The following is a 12,758-nucleotide window of genomic DNA, read 5'->3' on the forward strand; positions in this document are numbered from 1 at the left end:
ATCACAACAATCTATTGGTGATAACCTACTGTCTCAACCGGACAATGTAATGTCCTCGGCTCCAGTCAATCAGATCCCATCCTTGTCCCTTCCCCAGGCACCCTGCCTTCAGTCCTGCAATTGTCTCCATAATCAACGCTGCCACGCCTCTTTCTCATCTCTCCTGAAGATCTTATATCCAAGAATATTTAACACCAAACAGAGTTACAGCATGGAAACAGACCCCTTGGTCCAACTTGTCCATGCCAGCCAGATATCCTAAGTTAATCTAGTCCCATTTGCCAGCATTTGGCTCATATCCCTCTAAACCCTTCCTGTTCATATACCCATCCTGTTAAATGTTGTAATTTTTTCAGTCTCTGCCACTTCCTCTGGCATCTCATTCTATACACATACCACCCTCTGTGTGAAAAGATTTGCCCCTTAGGTCCCCTTTAGATCTCCCCCCCGCCACCTTAAACTTATGCCTGCTAGTTCTGGACTTCCCTACTTTGAGAAAAAGATCGGGTCCTATCCATGTCCATCACCCTATAAGGTCACCCCTCAGCCTCCAGCACTCCAGGGAAAATAGCTCCAGCCTGTTCAGCCTCTCCCTGTTGCTCAAACCCTCCAACCCTGGCAACGTCCTTGTAAATCATTTCTGTACCCTTTCAAGTTTAACAACATCTTTCCTATAGGTTATGCCCTTACCTGAGGCAGGTCTCAATAATAGCTACCATATCATTTTTTCACTCACCCTCTGTGTGTATAACTCAACAAACTTATGTTGCCCATCCCTAATTGCCCTTGCTCAGCTATTACAGAGGGCATTTAAGAGTCACATGTAGGTCAGACCAGGTGAAGATGGCAGATTTACATCTCTAAAGGGCATTAATGAAGCAGATGGGCCTTTACAACAGTTGGGAATGGTTGCACAATCATTACTAGATTCCTAATTCCAGATTTTGTTTTGTTTTTGAGTGAATTAAAACTCCAAGGCTAGAATCGAACCCAAGTGCCCACACCATTACCTAGGTCTCGGGATTACTATTTTAGTAATAACACCACCAGCCCATTGCCACCCTCGATATAGGGATATCTCCATATCCATCAATATCATTGTAACCATAAGCCCCTTACGATGTTATACAATATGAAGGCAAACAGCCAGCCCCAGGCTGTTTGAAGAACAGAAAGAGCTTTCAATAACAATCGGGGGAAATGATGTTATTTTTTATCAGCGTGGTAAGGTATTAGCATAACATGAATAATAAATCAAATTTTATCCGCCTTTTGACAGCTACAGTGCAGAGGAACTGAAATAACACAAATTAAACAATATGTGGCTGACAAATACAATACAACACAAACTATAAGGCAGCATCTTCTGGAGTATCTCCGAGGAGGTCTCACCATCGACATCCGTTAACCACCGACAACCGACATTCACGACAGCAGTGTGTACCTTCTACAGGCGTGCTGTAAAACCAGAAGACTTAGGAGCTGAAGCAGGCTATTCAACCCATCGAGTCTGTTCTATCATTCAATGGGATTGTGGCTGATCTGTTACTCCTCATGTCCACTCTCCTGCCTTTTCCCCATAAACCTCGATTCCCTTCGTGACTAAAAATCTGTCTGTGTCAGCCTTGAATATTCTCAATGGCCCAGCCTCGCCAGCACTCTACATTAAAGAATTCCACTGATTCACTCCCCTCTGAGAGAGGAAATTCCTCCTGATCTCTGTCTTAAACACTGTCTGTGATGTCCTAGCGATGTTACCACTGGACTATTAATCTAGAGACACAGGTTAATGTTCTGGCAACCCAGGTTTGAGTCTCACCATAGCAGATGGTGGGGTTTAAATCCAATGAAAATGTGGAAGTAAGAATCTTATGACCATTGTCATTGGGAAAAATCAATGGTTTGCTATGCATCCTGACAGAAGGAAACTGCCATCCTTACCTGGTCTGGCCTACATGTGACTCCAGACCCACAGCAATGTGGTTGACTCTTTAGGGAAAAGGCAATAAATAGTGATGTGCAGTGATTTCCACATGCCTGAGAATGAATTATAGTAAAAAGGGCAACCCTTGCTCTGAGATTGTGTCCTCTGCTCCTAGATTCTCCCACGACCACTTCCATCTAGAAGGACAAGGACAGCAGATACATGGGAACACCGCCCCCTGCAAGTTGTCCTCCAAGCCACTCGCCATCCTGACTTGGGAATATATTGCTGTTCCTTCACTGTCGCTGGGTCAAAATCCTGGAATTCCCTCCCTAAGGGCATTGTGGGTATATTTACAGCACATGGACTGCAGCAATTCAAGAAGACAGCTCACTCATTAATCACCCCAACAGGGTACCTCAGAGATCGGTCTCCTGGTCAATGCAGGTAACACTGATGGCCTAAATATCTCCCCTTGAGGATCACGCAGGAGATTCCAAACACTGAATATTAATCTCAAGGTTGCTCCAGTCGGGGAAATATACCCAGGTGGAGAATGAAAACAGATTACTCATTGTTAAATACTTTCTCCAGTCTTTGCGTGAAATAGATGAAAGTAGGAATGGACAATTGGTGGAGAGGAGAGTAAACATACATGCTTTGGCTAAGAGCTGTGAATCTGCCAATGAGCTCATGATGAAACAAACACAGAGTGTGCTGGAGAAACTCAGCATGTCGAGCAACCTCTGTGGAGAAAGATAGAGAGTAAAATGTTTTGAGATGCATCTGGCTCTTCTTCAGAACAATCAGCTCAGCCCTGAACAGGGTGACCTAATGGTTTTATCCCTACGCTTGTCATCCAGAGACCCAGACAACATCCTTGGATATAGGTTCAAATCTGACCGTGGCAAATAAAAAGTCTGGAGTTAAGAGTCTAATGATCAATGTGCTGTTAATATTTGTTAGGGGGAATAACCCATTTAATGTCCTCCAGGGAAGGAAATCTGTCATTTTTGCCTGATCTGGCCTACGTGTGCCTCCAGATTCACAGCATTATCATTGACTCTTAACTGTCCTCTGGGTAATAAATAAATAACCCACATCTTCTGGACAAATATTTTTAAAATGTCATTTTACATGTTATCTCTGTTTCACTCTCCACTGATGGTGGCCAGGCCTGCTGAGTTTTTCCAGCATTTCAGGTTTCCAGCACCTGCAGTATTTTCTTTATATTCTATTATATTTTATCATTTAGGCTAAGGATGAGTGCGATTTATTCCCAATTAGCTGAGTGTCACCATGGAAGCATTAAGGTCAGCTGACCAACGGAGAGACGGGAGGCAGAGTATTTGGAGGCAGGAGGTCGTATGACAAATCCTTGAGGAATTTATTCAGTAGTTGGCAAGACTACAAGAGGTGGAACTGAGATGCGTAGCTTTCTTTCATGGCTAGATAGTAACGGCACCAGGAGATACAGAGACAGTGTGGGAAAATAGCGTTGGGGCCGAAGTGCTGGTTAAATGGGCAACCCTCTGGGTGGAACGGTGGCTCGGTAGTTAACACTGCTGCCTCAAGATGCCAAGGACCCAGGTTCGATTCCAGCCTCGGGCATCTGTCTGTGTGGAGTTTGTACATTTTTTCCGTGTCTGCATGGGTTTCCTCCCACAGTGCAAAGATGTGCAGCTGTTGGGTGGGTTGGGCATGATAAATTATTCATAGTGTCCAGGGTTTTGGAGGCTAGGTGGGTTGGCCACGGTAAATGCAACATTACAGAGATGGGGAAGGGGGGAACTTGATTCAAGTAGGTTGCAGTTTGGAGGGTCAGTGCAAACTCAATGGGCCAAATGGCCTTTTTCAGCCTTGTGGGGATTCCAATGCCATGGCCAACCGTCCTGATACTGGGCATTAATCAGCACCACACACACACACACACACACACACACACACACACACACACACACACACACACACACACACACACACACACACACACACACACACACACCCCACCTCCAAAGTCCTGACTGTAGCTGTTCTCTCTGTCGGCCTGCCCAAGACTTCCACAATTTTCCATCTCTGATCAGGATTATGGTGAACTATTACATTTTATCTTTTCAAATCTCTTTTATAAGCGGGTGACAAAACAGGTCTAGTTACCCAAATGTGTGAAGAGGTTCCTGGCAACTTGAAGTAAGGCCTGCAGAGAGACGGAGAGAGAGAAAGAGAATACAATTTAGTGACAGTTTTGTGATTAATATGGTCAACAGGCAAACAGACCTCAATCCAAAGTTCACTGTTATTGGGCAGAAGGAAAAGGTGAGCAACTCCCCCATACTACTGTTCCAGTTCAGAAGAAAGGGAATTGGAGTTGACATGGTAGTGCTGCTTTCTCCCCACAGATTTGCTGATTTAGAGTCATAAATGTTTTCAGCTATGAAACAGGCCAAGCTGCCCAGTTTTCACAATTAAACTAGTCCCATTTTCCAAAGAAGGGTCTAGGTCCGAAACGTCAGTCTTCCTGCTCCTCTGATGCTGCTTGGCCTGCTGTGTTCATCCAGCTCTACACCTTGTTATCCCATTTTAGACCATAAGACTATAAGACGTCGGAGTGGAAGTAAGGCCATTTGGCCCATCAAGTCCACTCTGCCATTTAAATCATGGCTGATGGGCATTACAACTCCACTTCCCTGCACTCTCCCCGTAGCCCTTGACTCCTTCTGAGATCAAGAATTTGTCGATCTCTGCCTTGAAGGCATTTAACGTCCCCGCCTCCAATGCACTCCATGGCAATGAATTCCACAAGCCCACCACTCTCTGAGTGAAGAAATGTCATCTCATTTCAGTTTTGAATTGACTCCCTCTAATTTTAAGGCTGTGCCCACGGGTCCTAGTCTCTCCACCTAACGGAAACAACTTCCTAGCCCCACCCCTTTCTAAGCCATACATTATCTTGTAAGTTTCTATTAGATCCCCCCTCAACCTTCTAAACTCTAATGAGTACAATCCCAGGATCCTTAGCCATTCATCATACGATAAACCTACCATTCCAGGGATCATCCGTGTGAATCTCCGCTGGACATGCTTCAGGGCTAGTATGTCCTTCCTGAGGTGTGGGGCCCAAAATTGGACACAGTATTCCAAATGGGACCTAACTAGAGCTTTATAAAGCCTCAGAAGCAGATCGCTGCTTTTATATTCCAACCCTCTTGAGATAAACGATAACATTACCTTCGCTTTCTTAATTATGGACTCTACCTGCAAGTTAAACTTTAGAGATTCCTGGACCAACACTCCCAGATCCCTTTGTACTTCTGATTTGCGAATTTTCTCACCATTTAGAAAATAGTCCATGCCTGTATTCTTTTTTCCAAAGTGCAAAACCTCACATTTACTCACATTGAATTTCATCAGCCATTTCCTGGACCACTCTCCTAAACTGTCTAAATCTTTCTGCAGCACCCCCCCTCCTCAGTACTACCTGCCTGTCCACCTATCATTGTATCATTGGCACAATTCACCAGAATGCCCCCAGTCCCTTCATCCAGATTATTAATATATAAGGTGTACAGCTGTGGCCCCAACACTGAACCCTGCAGGACACCACTCGTCACCGGTTGCCATTCCGAGAAAGAGCCTTTTATCCCAACTCTCTGCCTTCTGTCAGACAGCCAATCATCAATCCACGCCAGTAGCTCACCTCAAACACCATGGGCCCTCACCTTACTCAGCAGCCTCCCGTGAGGCACTGTATCAAAGGCCTTTTGGAAGTTTCGATAGATAACATCTACTGGATTTCCCTGGTCTAACATACTTGTTACCTCGTCAAAGAATTCTAACAGGTTTGTCAGGCACGACCTCCCCTTACTAAATCCATGCTGACTTGTTCTGATCTGACCCTGCACTTCCAAGAATTTAGAAATCTCATCCTTCACAATGGATTCTAGAATTTTACCAACTACCGAGGTTAGGCTAAATTTTCCATCTTTTGCCTTGATCCTTTCTTAAACAAGGGAGTTACAACAGCAATTTTCCAATCATCTAGGACTTTCCCTGACTCCAGTGACTTTTGAAAGATCACAGCCAAAGCCTCTGCTATTTCCTCAGCCACCTCCCTCAGAACTCTAGGATGTAGCCCATCAGGGCCAGGAGATTTATCAATTTTTAGACCCTTTAGCTTTTCTAGCACCTTCTCTTTTGTAATGCCTACCGTACTCAACTCTGCCCCCTGGCTCTCCCTAATTGTTGGCATACTGCTCATGTCTTCCACTGTGAAGACTGACGCAAAGTACTTATTAAGTTCTTCAGCTATTTCCTTATCTCCCATCACTAGCCTTCCAGCATCAATTTGGAGCTGCCCAATATCTACTTTTGCCACTCGTTTCTTTCTTATGTATTGAAAGAAGCTTTTACTATCACTTCTAATATTACTAGCTAGCCTACCTTCATATTAGATCCTCTCCTTCCTTATTGCTCTCTTTGTTATCCTCTGTTTGTTTTTGTAGCCTTTCCAATTTTCTGATTTCTCAGTGCCCTTGGCCACTTTATAGGCTGTCTCTTTTTCTTTGATACATTTCCTGACTTCCTTTGCCAGCCATGGCTGTCTAATCCCACCCCGGATAATCTTTCTTTTCTTTGGGATGAACCTCTGTACTGTGTCCTCAATTACATCCAGAAACTCCTGCCGTTGGTCTACTGTCTTCCCCGCTAGGCTCTGCTTCCAGTCGATTTTTGTCAATTCCTCTCTCTTGCCCCTGTAATTACCCTTGTTTAACTGTAACACCATTACATCCGATTTTGCCTTCTCTCTTTCAAACTGCAGACTGAACTCTACCATATTATGATCGCTGCCTCCTAAGTGTTCCCTTACTTTATGGTTTTTTTATAAAGTCAGGCTAATTACATAGCACTAAGTCCAGAATAGCCTGCTCCCTTGTGGGCTCCATCACAAGCTGTTCCAAAAAACCATCCTGCAAACATTCCATGAATTCTCTTTCTTTGGATCCACCAGCAACGTTATTCACCCAATCCACCAATCCACCCATTTTCCTGTGTTTGGTCCATATCTCTCTGTACCTTTCCCATCCATGTACCTGTCAAAATGTTTCTTAAATGGCAAAATTGTACTCACCTCCACCATTACCACTGGCAGCTTATTCCAGACACTCACAATTCTCTGTGCAAAACTTGCCCCTCTAGGCCCTTTTGTATCTCTTCCCTCTCACCTTAAATTTCTGCCCTCTGGTTTTAGACTACCCAACCTGGGGAAAAGCTGTTGGCTGTACACCTTGTCTGTGCCTCTCATGATTTTATAGACCTTTGTAAGGTCACCCCTCAGTCTCCAATGCTCCAGGGAAAAGAGTCCCAGCCTATTCAACCTCCCCTGAAACTCAAGTAGTACCCAATTGCTCCAGCAATTTCTGTTTTCATTCTATATTATTACATTTGTTCATTTTCTTTCACTGTCTCACTGACTCTCTGCATGGTGTTAGCAATCATTGGATATGAACAGGAGGCACTGGGCAGCTTTGCTAGTCTTGACTATCGTCATCCAGAAGTGTAGAACATCAGGGCTGTTTCTGATCGTCCCTCCAGCAAACAGACTTCAAATTTACACACAATCACTTACACACTATCTCCCACTAACACTCAACTCTTTGAAGCTCCCAACACTCTCCTTTGGTTACATCCACAATCTAGCACACACGTATCTGCTGACATACACACACACACTATCTCTTGTCTATTCATATGCTTTCTCTCTCTCTCTGAGGCACATAGAAATTCACCAAAAGTCCTCAAACAGCACCTTCCGACCCCATGACCACTTCCTTCTAGAAGGACAAGGGCAGCAGATACACGTGAGCACCAACCCCATTGCAAGTTCCCCTCCAAGCCGCTCACCATCCTGACTTGGAAATATATCGCCGTTCCTCCAGTGTCGCCGGGTGAAAATCCTGGAAATCCCTCCATAAGGGACACTGTGGTCAACCTACAGCACATGGACTGCAGCGGTTCGAGACAGCAGCTCACCCCCACCTTCTCAAGGGGCAACCAGAGACAGGCAATATTTATTGTCCCATTCAGCGATGACCTTGTCCTGGAGTTGATTACAAAGAACACGCTCTATCCCTCATTAACACACACACATGCAGCCAAACATGTGCAATGAGCCTGTCCAGATCGACTGAAAGTCACACTGGGCTTGAAACGTTAACGCTGTTTCTCTCTCCTCAGATGCTGCCAGCATTCCAGCAAGGATATTTCTCCTAGGGGGAGAATTGAGAACTATGGCTCATACGTCCAAAATAAGGGGGCTCTGATTTAAAACAAAGAATAGGAGACATTTCCTTTCCCTCAGAGGAATGAGAGTCTTTGGAATTCCTGTCCTCAAAAGGTAGCGGATATAAAAACTTGAAATATTTTTAAGGCAGAGGTGGCTAGATTTTTGATGATCAAGGGGCTAAAAGATTCTCAGGGAACAATGTAGAGCTGAGATTAAAGTCATTGAACGGCAGGGCAGGCTAGAAGAGCTGAATGACCTACTGTTGTTCCTTGGTCATATGTTTTCTGTTTCAGATTTCCACCCGCAGCAGTATTTGGCTTTTGTTCCTGTGTTTGTGTGTATGGGTCAGTGCATTTTTGTCCGTGTTTGCTCGTGTCTAACCTTGGGTTTTTGGGATAATGACAGGATAGCTTGATGGATTCTCTCCAGTTACCCTAAATGTGGGGAGCTCAGGGCAAGGGGCAGGACCTGGAAATTTGAGTCATGCTAATCCAGTTGAAATGCCTGGAAACACTCCTTCCAGCCGCAGAACAATTGAAAAGGCACACGGAGAGAGAGGCCATTTGGCCCATCAGGTCTGTGCTGTGTTCAATAAACAAGCCGTCCATTCTAGCCGCTGCTGTGTAGCCTTGCAGGTTCCTGACCACCAGGAACAGATACAAGTTCCTTTACCTTCAGTTTCAGCCTCATCCCCTAAACTGCAGAGTAAATTCACCAGCCAAGGTTCTTCGACCTTCAACCCCTTTACTCTGTTCCCAAAGGGAAGTGGAAATGGGCTACATTCTCACCCTGAACCCCGAATCCCCAGAACTTTGTCCATACTGAGGGGGGCAACAATAGGTGCAGCTGAGGGATTCAAGGCGAAGGTGGGTAGATGAGATTCAGGGATACAGGGAGAAGATTGGGTGGTTTCAGCAACATGGGGAGAAGATGGGTGGTATTAGGGATCACTCTCCCTCAGCACTGACCCTCCAACAGTGCCCACTCCCTCAGCACTGACCCTCCAACAGTGCCCACTCCCTCAGCACTGACCCTCCGACAGTGTGGCGCTCCCTCAGCACTGACCCTCCGACAGTGCCCACTCCCTCAGCTCTGACTCTCCGACAGTGCGGCGCTCCCTCAGCGCTGACCCTCCGACAGTGCGGCGCTCCCTCAGCGCTGACTGTCTTTATTTGCTTCAGCCCTAAGTTTGCCAATGTATCTGTGGAATGGGAATTGAACCCTTAACCCCCTGACTCCCAAGTGTTTGAGGTCCTCCCAAGCCAAAGTTGAGCCTCTCAGGCCATGCATGGGGGTGGGTGTGTTTGGTGGAACATTGTTATGAAAGCTCAGATCAGTGAGGAGCTGGTGTAAGCCCTGAGCCTGTCAGCCACATTACCTGACATTCAAACTTTAGTTTGCGCTCCTTCTGAACAGACATTGTGCTTGTCAGGACTGTCGCTGTGTACCGGAAGCAATGTCGAATCTTGTGCTCATCCACTTCAGTGTAACTGCAGAGAAAGACAGTGCACACAGTTGGGTGGGTTATAAGCTTTGCTGTGAATAATCTTCCCACATTAGAAAAGACACCAACACACCAGCAATTAGTGCGCAAGTAGGCCATTCAGCCCATCGAGCTTGCTGCATCATTGTATCAGAGATAATCTCTCTCCCACTGCAACTCTCTTGGAATCTCTTTCTCTCTCTATCTTTGGTCCGCCTCCCCCTCTCTCCCTATTTATTCCAGTTCCCTCTCCCCATCCCCCTCTCTGATGAAGGGTCTAGGCCCGAAACATCTGCTTTTGTGCTCCTGTGATGCTGCTTGGCCTGCTGTGTTCATCTAGCTCCACACTTTATTCTTTAAGATTCTTGTAAATCTTTTCTGCATCCTGTCAAGTTTAAAATATATTTTCCTGCAGGTGGGAGACCAGAATTGTAAGCAATTTTCTCAAAATGGCATCACCAAAGTCCTGCTCAGCCACAGCAAGACATCCCAAATCCTAACCTCAATGTTCTGAGCAATGAAGGCAAGCATGCAAAAATGATCGGCCCCCTTTCCTGAGATTTTGACCCCCTGGCACACACAGTCCAGCCCAAGTTCTAGATTCCCTGTCCAGAGGACACAATTTCTCAGGGTCTACCCTGTCAAGTTCCTTCAGAATCCTATGTATCTCAATGAGATAACCTCCCATTCTTCTAAACTCCAGAGAGAACAGGCTCAATTTCCTCTGCCACTCATCATAGGACAACCCCTCATCCTCGGGACCAATTAATTGACCCTTAGCGATATCACCTCCATTGTAAGTCCATCCATGAGGGGGAGGTGAGGGCCTAGTGGTCTTATCCCTAGACTGTTAATCCAGAGATCCAGGTAATGTTGTGGGGACCCAAATTTGTATCCCCGTGGCAGATGGTGGAATTTGAATTCAATTAAAGAACATCTGAAATCCATGACGCTGTTGTCAATTGTGAGGGGAAAGCCCGTCTGGTTCACCAATGTCCTTTAAGGGAGGAAGCTGCCATCCTTACCTGGTCTGGCCTACACGTGACTCCAGACTCACAGCTATGTGGGTGATCTCTGATTGCAGTTATCCAATAAATGCTGCCAAGCCAGTGATGTCCTCAGCCCATGATATAACTTTTAAAAATCCCCCCTTCAATCTGGTTCACCAACCCAGACCCCCAGGTCTTCCAGTCTGTCATCACTGATTGGCCAAAATAAATAACAACAAAGAGCTACATGATGAGAATCTTTAGACTGGGAGGGGATGTGGTTGTGGGTTATATAAAAGACCAAAGTTTGGGCAGACTGGGCCTGTATCCATTAGAGTTTGAAAGAGTAAGAGGCGAACTGATTAAAACATATAAAATCCTGAGGGAACTTAACATAGACACATAAGAGCAGGGGGTAGGCCATTCAGCCCTTCAAACCTGCTCCACCATTCAATGTGATCACGGCTGATCATCCAATTCAGTTCCCTGTTCCTGCTTTCTCTCCATATCCTTTGATTCCTTTAGTACTCAGAGCTATATCTAACTCCTTACAGTCATTGTCATAGAGTCATGCAGCATGGAAACAGACTCTTTGGTCCAACCAGGTTCACAAACTAAACTAGTCCCACCTGCCTGCTCCTGGCCCATATCCCTCCAAACATTTCTTATTCACCTACTTATCCAAATGTCTTTTAAATGTTGTAACTGTACCCCCATCCACCACTTCCTCAGAAGTTCATTCCACAAACAAACAACTCTCTGAGTAAAAAAGTTGCCCCTCATATCTGTTTTAAATCTTTCTCCTCTCCCCTTAAAAATATCCCCGCAACTCTTGAAATCCCCTACTTTAGGGAAAAGGCTTGATCACTTTATGCACACCCCTCTTGATTTTATAAACCTCTATAAGGTCACCCCTCAATCTCCTACGCTCCAGTGGAAAAAAGTCCTAGGCAATCCAGTCTCCCTCTTCATAACTCAGACCCTCCACTCCCAGTGACATCCTGGTAAATCTTTTCTGAATTCTCTCCAGCTTAGTAGTATCCTTCCTATAACGGGGAGACCAGAACTGGACACAGTGCTCCAGCAGAGGTCTCGCCAAAGTCCTGTACAACCTCAACATACGTCCCAACTCCTGTACAACAGACTTTTGAGGAAAGTTAGACATCATGGTATAAAAGGGGCCGTAACAATGTGGACATAGAACCAGCTGAGTGATAGGAAACAGAGAGTCATAGTCAATGGATATTTTTCAAGCCGGAGGATAGTTTATAGTGGAGTTCCCCAGGAACCAGTATTGGGACCCTTGCTTTACCTGGAAATATATTAATAACCTAATCTAAAGTGGAAGAACTGTTAACCATGAGGAGGACAGTGTGGAGCTCCAGATGGACATTGACAAGCTGGTGGAATGGGCAAATAAGATGAGAATCAATGCAGAGAAGTGTGAGGTGATGCATGTTGGTCAGAAAAACAGTGGAAGACAAAATAAAAATGTGGCGTACAATTGTAAAGGTGGTGCAGGAGCAGAGGGAGCTGTGTGAACATATGCACAGATCATTGAAGCTGGCAGGACAGGTAGAGGGAGCAGTTAATAAAGCATAGTGTGCTCAGCCTTATTAATAGGGGACAGAGTACAAGAGCCAAGGGGTGATGCTGAACTTGTACAAGACCCGTGTTAGACCCTCAGCAAGAATATTGCATACAGTTGTACATTAGTTAGGATCTGGAAATGCACTGCATGTAAGTGTGGTGGAGGCAGATTCAATTGAGGCATTGAAGAGGGGCATTGGGTGGTTATTTAAATAAAAATAATTCACAAGGGAAAAGGCAGGAGCAAGCTTGCAGTCATCACAATCATTTGGAGAGCTGATGCACACATAATGGCCAGAATGGTATCTTTCTGTGCAGTGGCACTTCTGTGATTCTGAGGCAGAAATGGAGAAGGAGTGAGAAAAGATATGAAAGAGAGAGGTAAGAGGAATGAGGAGAGACAGAGGGATAGCTGGAGAGACAGACAATGAATACAGGAGAGTCAAAAAGTCAACGGTAAAGGCATGAAGACTCTACATTAAATCACTA

At 45.3% G+C, this 12,758-nt stretch overlaps 1 protein-coding gene across 5 annotated transcripts in view; it reads right to left on the reverse strand.

Moving 5' to 3' along the window:
* The window catches only part of LOC125453591 (cGMP-dependent 3',5'-cyclic phosphodiesterase), a 296,672-nt gene that overhangs the window by 60,540 nt on the left and 223,374 nt on the right, over positions 1 to 12,758 (reverse strand). For all 5 annotated transcript variants that reach the window (XM_059646853.1, XM_059646852.1, XM_059646854.1 and 2 more), the window contains 2 exons: positions 9,586 to 9,697; positions 4,082 to 4,121 (listed from right to left, as the gene is read on the reverse strand). In XM_059646853.1, coding sequence (XP_059502836.1) covers positions 4,082 to 4,121; positions 9,586 to 9,697 — 152 coding nt within the window. The remainder of the gene's footprint in view (positions 1 to 4,081; positions 4,122 to 9,585; positions 9,698 to 12,758) is intronic.

Source organism: Stegostoma tigrinum, chromosome 6 (genome assembly GCF_030684315.1).
Source record: "Stegostoma tigrinum isolate sSteTig4 chromosome 6, sSteTig4.hap1, whole genome shotgun sequence".
NCBI classification, from domain to species: domain Eukaryota; kingdom Metazoa; phylum Chordata; class Chondrichthyes; order Orectolobiformes; family Stegostomatidae; genus Stegostoma; species Stegostoma tigrinum.